Source organism: Chiroxiphia lanceolata, chromosome 3 (assembly GCF_009829145.1).
Source record: "Chiroxiphia lanceolata isolate bChiLan1 chromosome 3, bChiLan1.pri, whole genome shotgun sequence".
Taxonomy (NCBI): domain Eukaryota; kingdom Metazoa; phylum Chordata; class Aves; order Passeriformes; family Pipridae; genus Chiroxiphia; species Chiroxiphia lanceolata.
In genome coordinates, this window is record NC_045639.1 from 65,779,259 (window position 1) to 65,803,313 (window position 24,055).

Consider the following 24,055-nt stretch of genomic DNA (forward strand, 5'->3'; position numbering starts at 1 on the left):
AAACTGAATTATGAATGGCAGAACAAGTAACCAGTCCTGGTGAGTGCCAGGTGGAAGCTCACACTGGATAAAAAAAATCAAGTTGTATTTCAAATGTTGTGTTCATAAGTGAGGGTGACTTCTCATAAGAAAACACAGACGGAAATTGTTTTTATCTTGGTCTATGCATTATGGAGAGGAAGACTTTAAGGAAAGAGATTTTTGGGAAGCTGAAGGAGTCTAATAGGCAAAAGGCTTCAGGAGAGCCCAGCTGACAGTCATTGTCTGAACAGTGCTTTTGATATTAAATTTAATCACAGCTGATTGAAGCTTCAGTAGTTTATCAGTTGTAGACTTAATCCTCCGGTTTACAGAAGGGTAGGGGAAATCAAGTGGTGAGACGCAGCTAAGATCATGTCATAGGTTTGCAAATAAAATAGACATGCAAGAGTAGCACAAGTTAGCCAATGTTCTTAGTACTTTATTTCTCCCCTGCACCCCACCCCATTTGGTTATATTTGTTGCTTTTTGAAGATGGGATTTCATAAGTATTGTCACCCTTCCTTTCTTTAAAAGAAATTAGTTTAATAGGTTTACTAGTTAAATCTGTAACATTCTGCAGCTTCCTGAGTGTTTCTGGAACTACAGTTCCTTTGCTTAAACATCACCCCTCTCCCCTGCCCCTATTTTAGCATTTCCCCTTGTCAGGACAAAATGTAGACATTCAAATAGCAGAGCAAGCTGATATTTCATAGGAACAATAAGATGTAAGCACAGTTGTGTACTCACAAAGGTATTTCAGATATTCTCATACACAGCACATGGCCATGCAGTCTAATTGGGGTACTAATGAAAGGACCATAAAACTAGAAGTAGTATCTATCCAGTTGGTCAGCACCATTTTATAAACTTAGGATCTTAAAAAAGGAACATTATAGTCATGTTGAAATAAGCATGCCCAATCACCTCTCCTTACAGAATTTCCATTAGATATAATGGAAAAAATTCAATCACTTCTCAGACCTGCTATGTAATGATACAACGATGGTTTGAAAGGGAAGGCTAAATTTGAAAGAAAAAATAAAATCATTCTTACCTCTCTAGGTGATGAAGTAGAAATTTTGGGAAATTCAGATCAAAGTTTTTTCTGTTATATTTTGGCACTGTTAAATGGATCATAAGGTATTTATGTACAGCTGGATCTGAGAGCAAAATAAAAAATAGTATTGCTTATTTAGGATTTGACTGCTGAGTAGAAATATATGGACTTTGTTCAAAATGTGGTTGATTAAAAATATGAAAAGAGGGTAATGATCAGGGTGTTGCATCTTCAATGTGTCATACAAAAAATTTTAAAAATCAAACCAGAAAGAAGGATAAAGTTGGTGTAGCAGAAATTTGTTATTTTTAGGAGAAGTACACTTTTCTTAACAGACTGCTTCTTCACATGAGCTTTTCACAAATGTATCTTTGATATGAAATTATAAAACTTTGTTTTGAAAATTGCTGTAAATTCTGTGCTAAAAATATACTAACCTGGTATAATGAGTTTAAGAATAACTATAATACATAGTTATTAAGCATGCAGCTTTCAAATTTACCATTAATAAAATGTTTGTCCATTTCATTAATTGCATTTACTTCGGTGACTTGTATAAAAATTTTAGTGAGAAACAAGGATTTTGAACAAAGGGTCACAGATGTGTTCATGTGACATAATGGAAATTTGATAACATTAAAACAATGGTTACCTTCAAGAAATGTCCTGAAAGATCACCCCTTCAAAAAACATTCAAGATTACAATGCAACTAATCTTTGTGGCTCAACAGTAAAACCTTTATTCACATAACTTCCAAGTCATCTTTTTGTCTGTAACTGATTTCTAGAAAATGATCAGTGCATACATACTGAGCTTTTTTTAAAGGGCCTTTGCCTTCCTTGAAACATAACCCTGGCTTTGTGAATTAAATGGTCATATTAAATCCAGAAGGGCAAAATGTAAGGTTCTGGAGACAAAATATTCAGGTCATACATCACTCAATTTACTTTAGGCAATTGAAAATCAAAAAGTAATTTAATTCAGTCCTCAAAGGAAACACAAGTGTCTGGGATATCTGATTAACTCATTTCCTCATCTAATACCTACCTCTTTACAGCTTCAACTTTCCTATCAAAGAAAAGTTCTTGACATATGCTGAGACTTAGGATTGAAATGTAAAGAACCTGAAGTTCTGAAGAAGGTTCTCATATAAAATATTCTTCATAGGAGTTTCAGCTAGCTCAAACTCCAGGGAAGAGAAATGGCGCCTGTCACTCATTTAATCACCATTTCTTCAATTAGATCAGGTCAGATCAGCCTTTCTTAGGTCAGACCAATTCTTTACTAGTTGTCTCAGGTGTTGGATTTAGTTAAGGCAGACTAATGTATATATAATGTAGAGTTCTTACACAGGTAGCCTGCTTAGGAGGTGTACAGGTGTATTGTCTAGTTAGTTCAGATTTCTAGAGGATTTAAATGTTTTTATATCCATCTTCCCAGGTTTAACATGTATTACGGTATAATAAAAAGGCATGCACAGAAATGTTAAAGTTGAAGCAAATTCCTGTTTCCAGTTATTTCATTTGCCTTCTTGCTGAATTCAGTGAGACAATGACTGAGCACTTGGAAGCAGAAATAACAGATTTTGAAAAAACAGAAATGTTGGAAACAGAAATTAAGCTGCTTTTTTCCTTTGTACTTTTTTCCCAGAAAGAATAAGAGTAGATCTGTATTGGAAGAGCAGTGACAGAGGAGAAACTGCAGAGTTTCAGTACACTTAAAATAAACGTGAAAAAATGTTATGTTCTTAACACTGCAAGACAGCAAGATAACTTTTTCAGTTTTGCAATTTTAACACATGATGCCAGTCTGAGTTTTTGCTGGTAGATGTACCGGATGGCTTTACTTTGTCTGCCCCTTTGAATTGCACCTCATGTGTATTTAAAATCTGTACAGACACACACATATATACTATATGAATTATGTATCAATCAGAGTAATTCTGTGAATGAAATTATATCCTCCGTTTTTAGAGGGAGAAGTGCAGATTTTAGAGGAAAAAAAGGTAAGTGCTTGACTGTAAACTGGCTAGTATTGTAGCAATTCTGTGAGTGTGTTTTGAAGTCTGTACCTTTACAAGTTATAAAACACTGAACAACTCTGCAATGTGTCTAGATACCTTTTCTTAATCAGAGCACCTTGCAAACTGAAAAGCATGAAGTAATATTTCTAGTAAGTAGCCTAGTGCTGGGATTTTTTCCCTTTTTTTCTGCAAAGGCAGTTTAAAATCCATACAATTGAAAATCCATAGAAAACTGGGGGCAACAGTCTTCCCTCCTACTTAGAGTAACATCTGAATGTTTAAACTGGAAAAGCACAAGATCTAGCTGAATGAAAAAAGCCTGTAAGCCCTTCAGAGGAAAATCACGCAGCTCCACCATGCATTGATTTATATTAAATATAGCTATAGTGTATGTCAGCAAATAGAAAATGGAAAAGTAACTCAATAGAAGCAACAGCAACTCAAAACAAATGAAAGTCAAACACCTTATTTACATGCCAAAAAATTTTAGAAGATTGACTGCTGGGTACCATTTTTCTAGAGAATTACAAAAATGTAAAAAGTCATATTACAGAAAAAAGCTAAAATTAGGCAACTTCGCTAGATCACCTTTTCAACTGAATCCCTCGAGTGGATTGAATGTCACGTGTTAGCGTAAAACTGGAGAGATTTGGTGAAAAACAAGAGCATGTAGTGATCATGAGACTCAAATTTTTCATTTATATTTGAACATTAAAAGACAAGGAAGAATGTGCTTTGAGTTTTGGGACAGATAATGGCTATACTGCTCATTACCACAGACCTAGTCTCTATCACTGGTAAAGATCAGGCCAGCTTGGGGAGGACCGTAACTGTAATAGTGAAAGATCATCCGCTTCCTTGTCAATACACGTAATGATTACATTTTTATCATGATCATGTAATTAACTCATTCTAATGTTACCTCCTTTTTTACAATAACCTGCATTTGGAATGAAGTAGGAAAACCCTTGATATGACATTCGGATCAAGAGCTTCTCATACAGTATCTGAGAAGAGATGGTGTGAGATGAGGTAGTGTGGGACACATGATCTGAGAGCACTTTTTGGGCGAGTGATGAATCATCTACAAGGAAGTATTTAGATATGTAGATTTAGAGAAAGCCTTTTGTCCAAATGGGAGATGGAAAGTTAAACAGTATGGGGAAAATGGAGAGGCTATTTTGTTAACATGAGGAAGAGAAGAAAATGCTATAAAATGCTTCACAAAATCAAGAATATGCTGAGTTGGAAGGGAACCACAAGGATCATCAAGTCCAACTCTTAGCCCTGCACAAGCCCACCTCCAGGAGTCACACCATGTGCCTGAGAGTATCATCCAAACATTTCTTGAACTCTGTCAGACTTGATGCTCCCTGGGGAGCCTGTTCCAGCACCCAACCACCCTCTGGGTGAAGAACTTTTTTCTAGTATCTAACCTTCCCTTTATCTTCTGTGTTTTGCTATGCACAGCTGTTGTGGCTTAATATCTGCATGTATGTATATTTAAAAAGAAAAAGACAAACCCAAACAAACAAACCTATATAGAAATAAATGTTTGTTTATTTCAACAGAATGCTGAAATTTCTGTATTTGAAGTGAACATTCGTTTCGTTGGTGGACTACTTTCAGCTTACTATCTTTCAGGAGAAGAGGTAAGATATTTCACATGGGTTATCTGATGTATAATCATCTGGATAAGTTGTAAACTTTTAATTTAATAATTTTATGTATCCAAATCAAATGTGTTTAAAACTTTGAAAACCACTCCATTGGGTTTTCTTCTATTACTGTTACTTTCTGTAAGTCCTAAAGCTATTATTTCATTTGAGTATTAAATGATACTCAGGTCCTTTTCCTGTGTTGGAACCATACCAATACATTCTTATTGGGCTTTGTGCTATAGTGTGTAATTATGGAGTTCCTATGCTATGATAGTGGTAGATTTGGTACATCAGCTTCCTGCTTCGCAAATGGGTTTCAAGCATATGCTTGAATTCCTATAAACTCTAGTTCTGTTGACCTTCCTGAAAATGAAGCTTCGACTCAGGTGGGAAAGACATGAAACCATCCAAAACATGAAAACTGGTAAGCCTATACATGTGAATGTCTTTAAAGCGTTAATGATTCATTCTTCTCTATTGCCTTCCATGGGTTCTGGAGAGAATGAAGATGCAATTTCAGCTAAGAGCTTTGTCTAAATGCAATTCTGTAGTATTTTTGGAGAAGGCCGAAGACTCACGGGTCAAAGATACCATATTAAGTCACAGGTACTATGATATTTCAAATTTTTAGCTTGTATAGTGGTTTGACCCTGGCCAGATACCAGGTACACACTACAGCCACTCTCTCACTCTCCCTCTGCAACTGGACAGAGGAGAGAGGGAAAAAAAAAAAAAACAGCTAAGAATCCATGAGTTGAGATGAGAGCTAGGAGAGGTCAGTTACTGATTACCTTCACAGACGAAACAGACTCAAAGTGGGGACAGTATTTAAATTTATTACTAACAGGATAAGAACCAAAGAGTGAGAAATAAAACAGCCTTAAAAACACCTTCCCCTCACCCCTCCTTCCATGTTCTCCCTTCTCCCCTCCAGCAGTGCAGCGGGATGGGGAATGGGGGTTGTGGTCAGTTGTTGTTTCTGCCCTGCTCCCATGGGGTCCCTCCCACAAGAGACAGTCCTTGATGGACCTCTCCAGTTTGAGTCCATCCCTCGGGTAGCAGTTCTTCTCAAACTGCTGTCCCATGGGTCACTCCTCCATGGGGTGCAGTCCTTCATGAATGAGCTGTACTGGCGTTGGTCCCCCACAGGGGCCACAAGTCCTACCTGGGAAAAACCTGCTCCAGTGCGGGCTTCCCTCTCCACGGGCTGCAGGTCCCTAGCAGGACCCTGCTCCATCTTGGGCCTCCCACAGGGTCACAGCCTCCTTCATGCATCCACCTGCTCCAGCATGGGCTCCTCCATGGGCTGCAGGTGGGTCTCTGCACCCCGATGGTCCTCCATGGGCTGCAGGGGCACAGCTGCTCCACCATGGTCTTGCACCACGGGCTGCAGGGGCCTCAGCTCCGGTGCATGGAGATCCTACTCCCCCTCCTTCTGCACTGACCTTGGTGTCTGCATAGTTGTTCCCATGTTCTCACTCCACTCTTCCCTGGATGGAATTCTTTCTTCGTAACAACCTTCTGTTCTTAAATATGTTATCACAGAGGCATTACTATCACCCCTGATTGGCTCAGCCTTGGCCAGCAGCAGGAAGCCCATCCTGGAGCTGACTGGCATTGGCTCCACGGGACAGGGGAAGCTTCTAGCAGCTTCTAACAGAAGCCACCCCTGTAGCCCCCCCGCTACCAAAACCTAGCCACAGAAACCCACTACAGCTTGGCACTTGAAAAGTCTTTAATCTTACTAGTTCATATTTCCGTCTCTGTATTATAGTAGTATTTTACTGTAGGATTACACAAGTTAATACTCTTTAACTGTAAGTTGAATTTATCATTGGATTTCTTTAAATCCAAAGTAATTACTGGTGGAAACTCCACAAAACCCAAAAAAAGATAATTTTTTCATATGTAAATTTCCCAAATACTTGATAGGGTTCTGTTTTGAACCTGTCACTTTAAATTAACTTAAATTCGATGGTGTACATGTTGGATTTTGTTAAAATTTCTCATTACATTCAATTTGCATTAGCAGGTACAATTGGGTCACGTACCTGATAAAGCAGTTAAAAGGAAACAATGTTCCTCTGACATTTTTATGTGTGAAGAAGACTTGCCTGTTTGTTTTCCATGGTCCTGTCCTGAGTGTAGCTGGTATTGAAAGGACATTAATGTCTTAAAATAAATACCTTTTAGTATTTTAACTGACTTGTAATTTTGGGGGGAAAAAATTGCACTTAGACACTTAACAGTAATGAAAAAAAACTGAGAGGTGCTTGGGAGATGGCTTTTTTATTCTTCCTAAATATTATTTTACTTATGTTTCATCTCTGACTCTTAAAGGAAATCACTCATCCTCCTATAGTAACTCAGCACAGAAATAAACATATCTAAGCGTATCTCCAGTTGAAAGCTCTTCTTGGATTAAATAGTTGTATCTTTCACTGCAGATCTATTTGGCAAACAGGAGTGAACTTTTCCAGTATAACCTATTTCTACACTTTAATTAACCAGTTCTGACAGAAGCAGAGAATATTTCTTGGCAGATGACAAGCTGGTAGATGAATGCATGTGAGCCTTTACATCAAGCAACAGTTGTCTGCCAAATGCCTGAACCATTTGTCATTGGTGCTGGTGATTTCGCCTATATGTTGATGGTTTGTATCTTGTGTCTGTTAATGTGCAGTCTTGCTTTCAATCGGTGCTTATAGTTTCTCCTGATTAACACCTAGTCATTGCTTCTCAACCATTCCTTCATCCTTAGGGAGGCAGCTTTACCACTACCTCTTGGACTAGATTGATAGCAACACCCATGTTCCAGTAAAACTCTTGTACAAATGAAATGAGGAGACATCTGAAGCAAAAAGAAGTGTTTCACAGAGTGGATAATTAAGTGGAACTCTTTGCAGTGGAATGTTGTCGATAATGGATGCTAATGCCCATTCTAAAAATGACAGACTCATTAATGAAATTAAAATGGGCTCTTAAACACAAAAAAAGAGGTGCATGATTAAGGAGGGTGCTGAGCTCTTGCAGGCCAGGAAAGGCACCGCCCATGCTTGCCACTGGTTCTCATACTCTTTGGTAGGCATCTACTGTCTGAGGCAGAATGATGTTCCTAAACAGTTGTCCTGATGACTTAGAGAGTGTGACTCAGCACATGCTGCCCTTATTAGATTTGGGGAAACTTCATGATTTGTCTCCTAAATCCAAGACACTGAAGCAATAGCCAGCCACTGCCTATGGAAAGAATGGGATCCAGGAGATTGAGGTTTTCCATGCTATGTGGGTCTTCCTTCACTAGTGCTGTTGAGAGGTGTGGAAACGCCTGAGGTACCCAGAGACTGGCTGCTACCATAGAAAATATATATTTAATAATCTGTTAGTCCATTATATTAGTGGGTGTTCTTAAGGAGGTGGCATAATCTGTATGCACACTGTTCGGAGGATTAAGCTTTCTCAGTTAAAAACTCAATTAATTCTTTATCAGATTAACTATTAAAAAATCTTACATTTTCTGTGCTCACTTATCAATATCCTAATTAAAGCAAGCTATGTTTCAGTAAAAGGAGTGACAGAAGTAATTATTGTTTGTACTTCTGAATTACATTTCCATGGGTAATGATCCAAAGCTGCAACACATTGTATGTTCCATAATCATTTGTAAGTCTAACAAATCATGATTAAAGAATATCCTATCATATTGAGTAGTTCCTAAAACATCCTGCTCATATAATAGTTCATTTAGATAAAGGCACCAATGTGAATCATTCTAAAAATGAACAGATTGAATACTTTGCCATTTGATAACTATGTGTACCGCTCGCTTGCAAATGGAGCTATGAGATGCATTCTATTAAACTTCCTACAGTTTCCGCCTTACTTGAATTAATATGAAATACCTAAAAGTGCTAGAAATGTCATATGCTTTAATTTTTTTTTAAAAATTTGATTACTGTCTAAATCCAAGCTAGACAGATTTCCAGTCAAATATCAAACTTCATTTGTAAAACAGCTACAAATAGCAAAAAACTTTATTTAATGTAACTGTTTCAGTGCTGCTCTTTTTTTGTTGGTTGTTTTTCTAGTTTGTTTCAGGTTTTTTAACTCCTTTATAGTAATATTGCATGTGAATGCTTCCCTGGTATTTTTTCATGAGTCAGTGACTGTAAGGTATTATTAAAAATAAAACTAGCTCTTTTAAAGCACTGCTAGTACTGACATACATGAAAGTATTGGTAGAAGCCTATAATATGGTAAATTTAACCCATCAGAATGGGACAGATTTTTTTTTTTTTTTGCAAATTTCTTGATGATTTTCTTTAAATTAAACCTGAATTCATTACTAAGTAAGTAATTTTAAGCAACTTTTTGTTTTGGTGCTGGAAAATAAGATGTCTAGTAAGGGAGAAATTTGTTTTACAACTGCTTTGCTGTACTTTGCTAGTCTGATGTAAAATCCTGGTATACTAAGGGTCAGGAGTATTGCATGCAACAAGATCCCCTGTTCTGCAGATGCAGATATTCACATATTTCCACATGTATTCATATAAGGAGATAATTTGTTAACTTTTGGAGGACGACAACATTGTATCCTCTAGCAGCAACTAAGGTCTTTCTTGGAATTCATGGAGATGACAAACATTACTTGTGAGCACTGTAATTTTCACTGTTGGGAATGACTGTGATACTGGTGCTGAAAGTCATGGTAAATGTGTGGCGCTGCTCTTAGTCGGATCAGCCTTGTATATTCTCTAGCTCTTCTGATTTACTCATAGCTGGTTCTTAAAGGCACTGCTAAAGCTGTGTAATAAGGAAACTGTTTTACTTGAAGGTTGGTTCCACAATCAGAGAATACATTGCACAGGCAGAAATAGAAGGAGCTTCTAATTTGCTGTTTGTCTGAATAGCAAAAAAGTAAATCCAAAATGCTCTGAAGTGAATAAGGAACACATGAGTTTCAGATCCAGCTGGTAAGTTTGCAGATTCCTTTGAAGCTTTTCTGGTTTTTGAGTGGGATAAGTAACTTTTTTTTTTGTCCCAGAATCAAAATATTTTGCATTCAGCAGCTGTTCTTCCTTCATAATATGCTTATATTGCCATTCTTCTTCAGGGCATGAAGCAGAAATGTGACAGATTTTTGAGGGTTTTTTTTAGTCTGGCAGTACAACCTGTTTGAAGGAATGTGAATTTATCCTGATTAGGATGAAGGAATAACAATTAAAAAACCAAAACAAAACAAAAAAGCAACAACAAAAACAAACTAAAAAAAACCCCAGACCTAAAAAAACAACCAACCAAAAAAACAAACTGTTCTTCTCGATGAGAGTTTCATCTATTACTCTTTACCAGCTGTTAATTAGAGGTTAAAAAAAAAAAAAAGTGATGACATATCACCTAATTAGTTTATATCTGCATTTAGAATCAGAGTTACAGTGCCACTATTCAACCTCACTTGATGATCTTGGCCTCCTGTCTGACTTCAGACCTAGTCATTGTTCACTTAAAACCACCATCCCTCAGTGATTGTAGAGCTGTCTTACTAATGAGGAGCAGGCATGAAATAATGATGCAGATGCTATTGATCTAGAGCTGCCTCTGCCAGGCTGACCACAGAAGATTACTGACTTCATATAGTGCTAAGACATTCTCCAGAATTTAGCTGTAGCTATTTTATCTGTCTCTCTCTCTCGTAGAGGTGTCTCTTCAGAGAGAATATTTAAGTTCCGTAGTTGCAAAAGAATATATAATCCATCATTTAGCAGTCTTGAATGTTAGGAAAACGAAATTTGTCACCTTTACAAAGGTATTGGCCTATTAGTGCAAATCAGAATGTAAGTTCCCAGTGTATGTGCCTTGGGGATCTTAGCTCACCAGTGTAAGAATTGGCCACATGTTTTATCTCCTGCTTCCTCTCACTTAATTTGACACTAATTAACAAGAGGCCTTTTCCTTTTATGCCTTGGAAGCTTGATTTCTAATGCCGTTTGAAACTGCAGGCATACTGTATCAGCTTGATCACTTCTGTGTGAATGCCACTTAACTCCTCCTTAATTGTTTTCACAGACTGGCAGTAGAGTTCCCTTTGTGGTACAAACTAGAAAACTGAAATTGCCTGTAGTTTTCTGCAGCTCTGTTTTCAGATTTGGGTCCTGTTTCCCACCTACCATCCATCTGCTGCCCATTTTAAGCAATACATCGGTATTTCAGTGGTGTCATGGTTTAGTTCCTTTAGAGGTCTGAAATTATCTTTAAGATTTGTTTCATTTTTATAGATTTATGATTGAATCCTGGAGCCATTCAACTTGGAAGTGACCTCAAGAGGTCACTAGTTCAGCCTCAGTATTGCAACAGTGCATTAGGCTTGTTCTTTTAAGAACCTGCTTGCATGGAAACCTGCCTAGGCTCTTCAAGACAGAACACTGGGGCAAATTCATCTTTTCTTCAATGGCTTTGTTTCATGCACTGTGCTCTTTTACACAGATCTCTTATTGTTTCTTCTGGCTCTCTATTAAGCCTCCTGATTCTCTTTTTTTTTTTTAACTTTAAACACTTGTTCTTGAACGATTACTTTTACCCTGACTTGAGAGTTTTCATTTATGTTGCCAAGCATTATCAGTTTCTGTACTTCTTAGCTGGACTCAATATACTTTTAATTAACTTCTTTACAGTCATACCAAAAGAAGGTAGAAGTCATCTGAGCCTTTTGATTTGAGAATTTTGGACTCTGAACCTCATATTTTATTCTCCAAGTCATCTCCAAGCATTTTATGCATTTGCCTGTTTCTTTCTAAGTTCATTGCAGCTGGTCATCTTGATTCTCCTTCCAAACTTAAGCATTAGCAAAGTAAACCTTTTGTTTATAACAGCATGTTGAATTGGAGTGTGTGGCCCCTGTTAGATAGTAATACATCAAACTAAGCTAAGAGCTACTTTTTCTCTTATGGACTCTGAGTTTCTGCAAGAAGCTGTCATGACAGTGTATAAAAGCAAGGTTTATATCAGCTCTAATGTAACACTTAACATGGACAGAGAAGGTTTTAAAATCTCCTCTGTTTCCCACTATCACAGTCTGCAATCTCCATTAGTATTTCAGTCTCTTCATCACCTTTAATAAATCTAAGGCTGTTTACTTTCTGTGCTAGCTGCATCAGATTCCCTCTGGATTCACATTCTGGAGATAACCTTGACTCCTAAGATTTTCTTTTATGTAGACTGTTCTTTGCTGTTGCAAGCAGATTGCCCTTCAGTCTTCTATTTCTGTCTCTTAAGTTCCTGTGGTGCAATTATGCTGTCGCTGTTGATGAAACCCATCTCTCTTAAATAGGTTCCCTTTACTCCAAAAGCTTTCTCATTCCTAATATTTCTGTCCCCTTTCTCCCAGTGCTACTTGCTCAGCTGCTCTGTGCAACTCTGCCGCTCAAGCTGGCCCCACACATAACTCTGAGCAAAATTCGAAGATATGGGTAACAGAGATGTGGATTTCCAGTCTCTTGCACTTAATTAAAATGTTACTTCTTGGGTTTCCTTCTCTTCTGTCTCTACTTTGGAGTTACTGATACCACATATACATACCATGACACTGAACTTTCTCAGGTCTAAGTACCTGAAGCCTTGTGGAGACTCTGACACCTGTACCACAGTAAGGCACCACCATCAGGCACACAATTAACTGTAATCACCAACATTTTTTGTGCTTCAGAATAAAGGCCCTCAGGCAACTCTACTAATATAAAGTGAGAATAGTGGCAATTTACATTAATTCCATGAATTGCTGTCTGCTGGAGTCCAGCAGTGGGTATGTTTTGCTTTCGGTTCTCTGTCATCAGTGTGAATACCCACAGCAGGGGACTGAGAAGCTATGGTGATAGCTTGCTGCAGCTGCCATAACTAAGCCTCTATGAAACCAGGAGTCAGAGCCCTGATTTTGATCTGAGAAACATGAGGTTAGAACTTCAACCTGTACATAACCATGTTCATCACTTTTAATGGTTTCCCTTTCACATAACTGAAAGAAGTTTGTTTGGGGAGTTTTCTCAAAACAACAAAAAAAATCTGTTTTGTCCCATGGCAAACAACTTGGCATGTTGACTTTAGAAATAACCAAAAAGTCAGTTGCTCATTACATTAATTTTAACCAAAATCCCTGCTTACCTCCAGACTACTATAGTCTGATGGTAAATTGCTAGAAAGGAGAATGGATAATAATGAGAGCTAAGTATTATTACCTGATTGTGATTGTAACAGCTGTTGATTTGGCATAACCTCATGGGCTGTATTACTGAGTAGAATTCAAGCAGCTGAGAAGGAGCTGTTTGTTTCTTCTGAGGATTTGGCTCTCAACAAGCTCCTGCAGTTTCACTTCATTCTGGTTCTACAGAACAGTTGGAGAGAGATTGTCTATCAGAAATAGCAGTGTGTACGGTTTCCTTTTGAGCAGCAGCAGCTCCAGATAGACCCAAAAGAATTCTTTGCATGTGTGTTAATATATTGTACAGAAGAAGTGATACACTATTAACAGTCTGTCCAGAGTCACCATGCATCTGCAGAGAAGCTGTTTCCAAGATATTTCTCCCTTTTATCTCAGTGTTCACTTCTGTCACTTTGTACCAGCAAATGCAGTTGCAATTATAAGGAGTCAAAGCAGAGTAAAAACACAGTGCCTGAAAAGCTGGTGAAGTTGTTCTGCAGACTTAATAGAAAATGTACAACATATGGTTAGATACAGGGTTTGGTGGAGCCATTTGCAAGTAGTGTTTAGACTGTTGCAAATATCCATATCTAAAGAATAATCCTTATCTATAATATCACATCCGAGAATTTTACTTCTTTCTGCAAATGAAAACAACATAAAGATATCTCAGTCAGTGCTGACAGGGGGAATAGATCAGCATTAATTTATTCTGCTTAAATTCTAGGCTATGTAAAATATTTGGGAAAGTATATTCTCTCTGTGGATATGGTATAAAAGTTCAATTAGGTGATAAGTAAAAGATGTTATTGAATCATCGTACTGATTTTTGAAAAAAAAAAGTGAAAATATTATTTTACTCTGGGTGTGGAGTAATTCTTCATTTCTTCATCTAAATATTTCACAATGTATTGCTAGTTTATGTAAGAGTCCATTTTGGGCTTTGTCTCCCTAGACAAAAATAGTTATTTTTCATTAAGTTGGGAGCTAAGTAGGTGATAACTCTTATTAGCTTAGAGAATATAAAAGCATAAACCATCCAGTAGATTACTATGTTTTTGATTCTGTTGGCAGAAGGCATCTGAAGGCATTACTTCAGATTCTCAAAGCTGACTAGCAAAGAATCTTTCTACTTTTGTATCTTTTTGGAAAAATTTAAATTACTTCTATTAAAAATTATGTAAGCATTAATTAATTCTTAGTATTTTAAATACAAATCAAGCAAACAGAAATTTATGATGAAGTTGGGAAAGTTTCTTATCCAATTTGCTCTTTGAAGGATCATATTAGAAATTCATTACAAAACACCGCTTTGTACCTCATACCAGTTCGGCTGCGTCAAGCTAACTGTAAATCATTGAGAAAATTGAGTGCCTGAAATCAGAAGCAGACACCATTGCTGTTCTTGCATGCTCTTCATGTCTCCAGCAATAGATGCAGATAATAGTATCTTTGCTGCAGAAGCAATAAGTACTCTTTTAGTTTCCTTTGCACTTAGCAACATACTTGCTAAGCAGATCAAACGTGAAACAGATATATACAAGGTTCACTGGCTTTAAATTAGCATGAACTCTTGGGGTCAATTTATGGCGAGTGCTAATTGGCCTGTCTAGTAGTTTTTTTGGCAGGTTTGTTATTTTCAGACAACAGAAATTTGAAAGATTTGTAAGATGATAAGGGAGCTTTCTCCCATGTCTTTCAGTAACTGCAGGAATCCACATGCTGTTTGTTTGCCATTTGTTTGCAAAAATGCAATAATTGAATAATGTTGATAAATGTTGTGATTGATAAATGAGTGCAGTTCCTGTCTCTCTAGTGCCAAAAGCTTGCCTCTGCCATACACAGATTGTATTTGCACCCTATCTGCAAATGATTGAGAAGGAATTTGGACATGATGTTCACATGAAAAATCCTGTGCCACTTCCAGCGTGATGGATGCTAAGGGGAATTTGTGTTTTTGGCAGATGATTGTCCCTAAACAGAGCTGTCATGAAGTATTTGAAAGACAAATCTTCTTTTTCCTCAAATCAGTAAATATAAAGGCTCATTTTGCCCAGGGCTAAGTGCACAGAATTGTGCTAACTGCAAACTTTTCTTAAGCTAAAGACTGAGAAGAGGATAAACATGAAGATCTGAAAGCTGAAAAAGAGGGGTGGGATGTAGTACCAGTGTCTCATACAAATCTTACTTGGTTTTCTCAAGGAAAAATAATTTAGGATGTACTTAAACAGCAAATTCAGTTTCTTAGCTCATTGTTTACAGTGCAAGTCTTTTGACAACATGTATACAAGCTTTTGTATTCCTGGAGGTGTTATCTGGTCTGCTATCTTACTCTTTAATTTCCTAGTAAAGCATAAGATATAAGGGAGGTCAGGAGGTGATAAAACATTTTGAAAAAATTGAATTTTTTTTCATGTGTTCTGCTCTGATTTTCTTTACTCAACATCTTTAATTGCTTACATTAACCCACTCAACCCTGATGAACTCCTTCAAATAGTGGCTAATTAAGACAGTACAGTATAAGGGGACTCTTGTCATTCAGCTGCATGAAGGCTCAAGAGCTTATTTTAACATCCAAAAAACCCAACCTTATATAAAGTTACAAAATTCTAAAGCAAACAAGGAAGATCATTCCAGCACCACTGTTACTGGAGTAGAGTCAATCTCCAATTAACAGAAAGCTGTCTTCTTTCTGGTAGGGCCAGTTCCATTGTTTCTTATGCTTCAGATGCATTGAACTATCAGAAAGGCTGTGTAACTGGTTAATCTGAAGAACTAGATGTGTCTGGTTTGTTTCTTTTCCTCAGTCTTTAGGCATTCGTCTGCCTTTGCAGGCTAAGCAAAATAACCATACTAGTTGTTTCAGAAGCTGGTTCAGTCCCGTTAATGCTTTAAAGTCGTGTTGTCCCTTGGGGGGCAAATTGTCCTTAAGTTTTGCGAGCATGATTAGATAATTTTACAGTCCAATAAATCATCATGTGAAAAGGATATGCTATGAACTTCACTCCTTCCATTTTTCTTTGAAAACTCTTTTTTGTTTTCTTCAAACCAACAGCTGCAGAACAAAGTCAGCAGCTCACAATGCCGTTTCTTAAAGGATGCTATTTTCCCCAAATTGTTCTTAAAAACACTATTCATAGTATACAGACAATTTCAATCTTTTTCCTTTTATCATGCAAAACCAGTGAATAACTCAAACCTTCTCATCAGCATTTGCTGCTTGTAGGGAATCTCTTACAAACATCATTCAGTCTGTGCTCAGTCTTTTCTTTCCAGAGTTGCTTTTATTTCCATTTATATTCGAGAGGGAAGAAAAAATAATCTTCACGATTTCAGGCAAGATCTATAACTGCTGAGATGCTCTAGGCCAACATTGCCACACTGCTGCAGGAAACTACAGTGGTGGTTCTCAGCATGTCTGAGCAGAATTACTCTGTTAAATGCCATCAGCCTTTCTGATTTGCTTGAAGGTTCTGTGTTAATATGTTTATTAACTGACACAAGGTCAAAAGTAAAGACTTACTGAGATAATAAGAAGAACTTGCTCAACCATTTTTTTTTTGATGGACTATGACAGTTGGTAATAGAATTAACGAGTAGAGCCGGTGCTAAGATGCCCTTTTTCTAAATCATACTTCAAAGACATTTTTGTATCTAGTTCCAACTTGAAATTACAGTTAAGGTAATCTAATGTTTTAATTTACATACCATCAAATATGAAATTAATTTAGTGCAACCTACAAGGTATTCTCTAGGAATGTGAAGGGTTCAGTCAGAGAGTAATATAAAACACTAGAGCCATGTCATGGGTTTTGTTAAAAATGGAGAGAGCTTACATGACTGTCATGCCTTTTTTCTTTCCTCTTGCTTCAAGTGGGCGCATGGAAAGCAATGTAATAATACCTACACATGCTAATATGCACACTTGAAATCTTTGTGAATACTTCTAACCATTATTACCTCCAAATATGTACTGTATTCAAAAATAATGTTAATCTTTACAGAGAACAACTTATTGCTACTTAATTACAGGAATGATTTTGAGGTTTAGCTATAAAAAAAGTTTTAACTGCAGGGAATTCAGAGAAATAGTTGAATTGCTCATAAATATGACATGCTGGCAGCTCTGCTGCTCAGTCAGAGGAGCTTGTTTCTGATTCTTAACAATTGGAAATGTCTGCTTGCCTCCTTATATCTTAGTCATTTTAGTTTTATGGCTTGTCCAGTAAGAGAAGTAGTCTTACAGTAAACAGAAAGAAATTGAATTAGTCTGCCTGATGATTTAACTTACAACATAAAAGCAGCTTCTTAAATCATAGTTCTTTGCTCTTGAAGCTTCCTGTTTGGCTTACATAAAAAGAACTACAAGAGTTCACATTTCTTATATTTAATTTAAGGAAAATACACAAGTGCTTTATTTAGGCTCATTTTGGATATGCCCATTATTCATCAGACAATTCACTGACCATTGTCTGTCAGAGAAATATCAACAATAAGAAAACAAACACTGAGTTAAGAAACCATCATCTTTTTTTCCTGCTACATAGAAGTTTTTCTTGTTACATTAGTTATATAAAAAGTCAGCTAGATTGTGTGTCAGAAATGTCGTGGAGAAAGGAGCCTGCAGAGTATGCTAAATTTTAACCTGTTCCTCCCCCTGAAAAATAACAGCTTAAAAATGCATTAATGCAACTGTTAGTGTTACCAAACTCACCTGTCATGGAGTCAAGCTGAGCTGTTTGCGTGGTTGCGAATCCAAGCTGAATTTACTCAAATGGCACCTTTTCAATCCCATTATTTTTAATGGAATTTACCAAAACAAATTTACTTGAACCTGTGAAACCACTAAAACATGAGGGCTGTAACAAATAGAACAGTTCAATTCTTTTCCATATATTTATACAAGTGAGACAGAAGTAGTCTGTAACTGCTGGTGATAGAGAAAGATTAGTGAGAGAGTTTTATGATCAAATGGCTTGTTCCTAAGCAATCTATGCTGCAGATCTAACAGAGTGACAGTTGACACTGTCTTTGTGCTTGTGATCATTTTGCTTGTTTCCAGTATCTGCAATCACATTTGGAAATGTGTTGCCTTCAGGCCTAGCGTAAGGATTAAAAGAAGCACTTTACTGTTTAAACATGGGACAGCCTTAATGCACAGCATTAATTTGCAGTGAATGCTCATTATATTTTATATATGTTTAAAGAGTAGAAGAAACACTACAAGAGTAGTGCTTAATTTATTCTCCTTGTATCTATGAACACATCAAATTAATGGTCATTGGGGTTGCCTGTGTGTGAAGAGGAACAGAGGGTTTCTGGCAAAGGATATTAGAGTAATGCAAATGAACTCCTTAAGCTTTTTCTGTTTAATGAAGACTGTGTGAAGCCTGGAACTTGGTAATTCTGTGCCTAACATCACGATTTGTTTTTGAAACTTCAGTATTCAAACTTGTCGGTCTGGATTCTCATCATATTTTGTTCTTTGTGCTAATCCTTTCATAACCTGTATTGCATGTAGTTCACTGGTTATTAGTTGTTTTTTATTGTTGTTGTTGTTGTTATTATGAGTTTACTGCTTGCTTCATTCTAAATCAAGCCACTACAACCTTATCAAACGAGACTCTTGATAAATACCTTGTTTCAGTGTCTACTGAAGATATAACTTGGACAAGTCACTTAGGACTGTGACACTGCCCTGATGTGCCCTAAGTGTCCTAATGCTGTGCCACAATACATGTATAACATTTATATAAGACTTTCAGCAGAAACTGAAACACAAGAGGTTCCCTGTGAATATCAGGAAACATGTTTTTACTATTAGGGTGACTGAGCACTGCAGTGATTACCCAGAGACACTGAGCAGTCTGTCCATGGAGATATTCAAAATCTATCTGTACATGCTCCAGGCTCTGGGTTGAGCAGGAGGGTTGGACCAGATGACCTCCAGAGCTCCCTCCACATAGGTCTCTTCCAGCCTCAACCATCCTCTGATTCTGTGAACTTTCACTGACAGCTTCATGAAAACACAGCCCCTTGACTATTTGGAACACTTTGCATGAAAAGAACGGGGAAAAGGAAAGCTTTTCTTTCTTAGGGCCACTGCCCTACAGCTGCAGACCCAGGATGACTTCTGTACAACAAAAGGAGTAATTCCAGAAGAAATAAACCCTGAGCTGGCTGGAGAACTGCTGCTCTGTACTACCTGGTCTGAGGACTTTTTTGATTCAAACTACTGAGAGCCATTTCATTAAGCTATTGTTCTGGTTAAAGTAAAATATTAAAGTGAGTAAATGAAGTTAGAAAAATACGAGTGGAAGAACAATTAAAGTAGGCATCCTTGATATCCTGATCATATGGTTATACTTGTATATTTGATAACCATCTTTTAAAACTCTTACCATTAATACCATTACAAGGGTCATGTAACACTGGCTGAAACAAACAGCTCCCCATTTGCTGTTGACTCACCATTAAAAAGCAAATAGAATTCCGTTTATGTACAGAGTGATTTTAGCCTTCTCTGTGCCTGCCACCATGGTCTAGGAGTGTAGTTTAGAGTGAAAGCATCACTCTAAGTAACTTAATGGTATTGAAATTAAAATATACAACCGAATTTACAAGGCTAGGAATGAATCTTCTGTTAGCACTTTATGCTACATTAAGGATGTAATTATTGATTCACCATGCAAAGTCTATCAGGCTCCTCAACCCCACCCCCTGCTTTCACACAGATGGTGTTGCAAATCACTTCTCAATGGTCACCTGCTTGAAAGGAGAGTTTCATATGCAAAGTGGTATTCTTTGTTTAGTTTTGATAGCTTGCAAGATATAAAATGAGGCAGCTATTTAAATTTGTTGTTACAACACTTGGGCTGGGTACACAAGATTAAATAAAAAGAAAATTAGGAAGCAGATGTTTGTGGCTTAACAGAAGAATTGTGCTAAAAGATGCTCTTCGTTACTGCTGGATATGAGTAATTTTACTAAGGCAGCTGTTTCCTTAATCAAGAAAAAAACTCAAACCTCTGAGATGACATCCAGATGTTTTCTGTATCGCTTCACAATATAATGAGTTTCCATTGTATGTGCCATATTTTTAATTTCATTCATATTTACTTACATTCAATACATTTTCAAATACATGTATCATCTTCCTGAACTGTAGAAGACCTGAGGACTAAATACATGATGTATTTTGTACGCTTGACATCCTTGCCTGGTGTTAGTCTATGAGTTGCTTCTAGGGTTGACTGTGTCTCTCACCAACATCCAAGCATATCAATGTCAGATTTCCATAGGTTGGAAAGGGTTTATTTTTTAGGGGATAGAGGGGTCTTGGGAAGGAGTTTTTTAGTGCTAGTGTCTGTTAATACTTTAGTACACCATATAGTTGTATGGTGCCTCTTACGGTGCTGCCTGTTGTTCAAAGCAGGACATACCATTGTGTTAATACATATATAGTGGGTTAATATCCAACTATATGGATATTGGGTAAAAACAGATATTTAAAACTTCCGGTAGCTCTTAGGTGTGGGCTTAGTCCTCCATCATGGGCTGCTGACATTTATAATGCCTGTTAGCTTGCCATCTGACTTTGCTGAAAAAAACAAGCTTTATTTGACTGAAGACCCAATGTTCCAGGCTTTCTGTTGCTGATAGGATGCAAAACTGGCATCTCAAATCTTTGACACTGATGTGCTGATGCTGAGCTGTTTCATAATTTATGTATTTGGGGTGGTGTGGTATTTCAGAGTCTTAAGGTTTGAGCATAGTTTTTGTAGGTGTTAGGCTTGTTACCTGTATTTTGTCCTCAGGAGCCAGTTACCAGCATGCAGGTAATCTGTACATATGCAGCAAATCCAGCTTGTTACTCTTCGTACATTCTGTGCATTGCACCTCTTGAAAAATTAGGGCTGCCCTGAGTTTGGGGTGAGGAATTCTCAAAGGCTTTTATAAGTAACATGTTCCTTCTATTATTACAGACAATCATTAAAGTTTGTTTACTACATTCATCACCACCTTTTCTTGGATTATCACAGCACAGATATTATTAAATGGTTGGTTCATGAGCTTTCCAGCTGCTAATGGGTTGTAGCTAAGACTGTAGTTGTTCAAGTATACATAAGCTATAAAAAAACTTATGCTTTCTTGACATTAGTAGATAAATTAGCAGTTACTTTTTCTCTTGTGGTCTAAAAGTTCTTCCTGTTAAATAGTCCTCGGAGTTTGTCTGTGTAAGCAATCTTAAATGCACATGAATAACACGAGGTGAAGTAACTAAATATAACAGGAACAAACTCTTCCTTTATGATTTTTTAGTTCTACAATTGTTTAGAAATTCATTCCTTTATATGAGTTTTAAAGTCTGCAAGTCAGATATGGATAAGTTACTGTACATTAATATTTCTTTGGTTTATGCCTGGTGTTGTTTCTGATAGTTTGTACCATTTATTACTAGCCTTCCTAAAATAAGATTTTCAAACGCAGTAGATCTACTTAGAAATTCTTTCATTAAAAAACAACTGAAGTAATTACACACATTAGCTACTGCTGATAACTTGAGGTGTTTATGCTTGTTGCTATGTGCATTTGGATGAAACCTGGAAATCTCTCACTAATCCAGTTACTTCCATTTGATTAAGTTCTCTACAGTGTTTTCTAAAGAGGGGATACTCTTCATGGTATTATGTGAGTTCTTTGGTACAATAGTCAGCTAGAAAAGAAAACTAATTTTCTTGCCGTCAGTGAAATCATTAAAAAAGGCTAATTGAATAAAAGAAGGTATTTTAAAATTTTATTTTTTTAATCTAATATACTTTTCGTAATAAGCATCGTTTTAAAGTGGATTTTCTGATATGATCTGGTGACCAGGATACTGGACTATTCTGGAAAGGGCAGTACAAATGTAAAAGCTTACCCGTCTTTGTTACTTCCTTCAGTTATGAACAAGACATGTACTGTTCTAGCAGTTTGCAGGTGAAATAGAACTGTTACTCACAGATACCACAAGCTACTTGAATCTCTTCAGTAATTTATTTGCCTACTTCTACAGTCACTATTTTCGAAAGCTGGAAACTTATGTGCACCTTCCTAAATCGCCCCAACATCTTGGATGGTGAGAGCTTTCGCAAGGTTTGGGTGCTCCGATGTCTGCTGCTGGCACAGATGTGTCACATATAAGCTTTGGATTCCCACACTGAAGATCTCATAATAAATACTACCCTGTGGTTGTTTCAGCCTTAGATCGGGATCCTCTTTTACCACAGGATCTATATTTTCCATGCTGTCTCCACTGAAAACCATTTGTCTTTTAACACGTTCCAGCGCAGCGCTGTATGATGGCAGATGCTGGGCAGGATTGTGAGAATGGCTGCAGATTGTCATTATTTTTGAATGAGATATACCTCCTGCTTTATTCAGCTGTGATACTGTTTGTATGTGTGAGGGGGAGATCTGTATGAAAACTAGCTACTTTGAGAATTTTAATGAGGGGAACATCTGAGATTATTTCCCAAACTAAGTAGATTTTTTTAATTTATTCATTTTCTTGGGATTACTGACGTTTTCTAACCCCGAGATACCCCTGTGTCATGCTGTGTAACAGCTTCACTTGTGCTTCCTCTGCTGGTATTCCAATGGGCTAGGAACAAGACCATTTGTACCATGCTAATCTCCAGGAAGGGGGTGTCTTTTTTAATTCTTAATAAAATAAAATTCTGCTTTGTCCAGTTAATATTTGCATGTGAAGGTGTGGCAACCCCTTTGCGAAGGAGCTAAAGCACGTTGTGGTTCTTCTCATGGTGCTTTTACAGAATTGATACCAATTTAAATTTCCAGCGCAGAGTCATCTCTTTGCTGCTGGGGGTCTGACTGTGCCTGAAATGCCCTAAGGGTGGCCTTGGCTTGGCCAGTACAGAAAGAGGGGTGCCTTAAGGTGTGTAGTGCAGAAGCCCCCCCATTGCCTGTTTAGGGAAACTCCCCACATCCAGCCAATCTTTGGACCTCTATCTTGGTGAAACTCCAGGAGAGCCAGGTCTCAGCCATCAGTGACACTCTGGTCTTGGGGACTGAGGGGAGGCTTATCAGCTTTGAGCAAAGTTGTGCAGATGGGCAAAGGTGCTTGCAAACTGAAAAGCCTGCCCAGAGTGGTGAAGAACGTGATGCTTAATGGTATCAGTGTGTGCCCTTGTATTAATTGTTCTGGCTGGTCTTTGACCACTATAGGTGTAGCCTCAAGTGAAGCCGCTTGTTTTTAATGCACTGTCCTCCTCTTCTGTGTTCTGGTAGGAAGACTCGAGGTTGGGTGCAGTCCTGGGCTGGACGTGGGCTCATGCGTTTGTGTGGCAATTCACATGCTTAAGTCCAGCAGGAGCAGGGCTGGCCCAGAGCTAGTGAGGTGGTCTTGAACACAGTCTGTTTCCTGGGGAAAATGCTCAAAACACACTCCCAGTACTTCTGGATCTGAATGTACAAAAATACTACAACAGCTTTGAAAGTCCTCAGCGAAGTCCATTTGGCTTCTTTTGTTGGTACTTATTATCACACTGACATGACTCATTACAATGCTTGTTTCCAGAAATGTTATTAACTGTCTCACCTTTTAGTGCAGAAAATTCATAACTAACTTGGCTCAGCCAGGAGTGAGGACTGAATGAAATTAAACTCAAAGCCACCTGCTAATGTCAAGGTGATGGTAACTGTGAAAGCAGTAATTGCTGCTGAATTAATGTCAGCTTCTGGGTAACTTACCCAGAAAATGTATTATAGGAAATGGTTTCAAGTAATATGGCACTTAGGTGTGGTATCACTAGGTATTGCAAATAGTGGCAGAATTAAACTTCCACTATTTCAAGTATTATAGTATGTCAGGTGGAGTACCACAATTTTTGTAGCATTTCTAATCTTTCATTGTAAAAGTAAAACACATGTAAATATAGCAAAAATACTGAATCGTCTTTCAGTAAAGAAGGTATTGTAATAAGCTCTTCTGAGAGAGTTATTTTGTTAGCAGATCACTTTGAACCCAAATCAACATTTGTTACGCTGGAAGGATTTCTATTCAGTGTTCTGAAGAGCAGCAAAGCGGCCTGTCCCTGTTCAT

At 37.5% G+C, this 24,055-nt stretch overlaps 1 protein-coding gene across 1 annotated transcript in view; it reads left to right on the top strand.

Annotated features, from left to right (window-relative positions):
* Positions 1 to 24,055, top strand: part of MAN1A1 (mannosidase alpha class 1A member 1) — a 145,613-nt gene that overhangs the window by 52,975 nt on the left and 68,583 nt on the right. Inside the window, 1 exon segment of the mRNA XM_032682664.1 lies at positions 4,674 to 4,754. Within this exon segment, the coding sequence (XP_032538555.1) occupies positions 4,674 to 4,754 (81 nt within the window).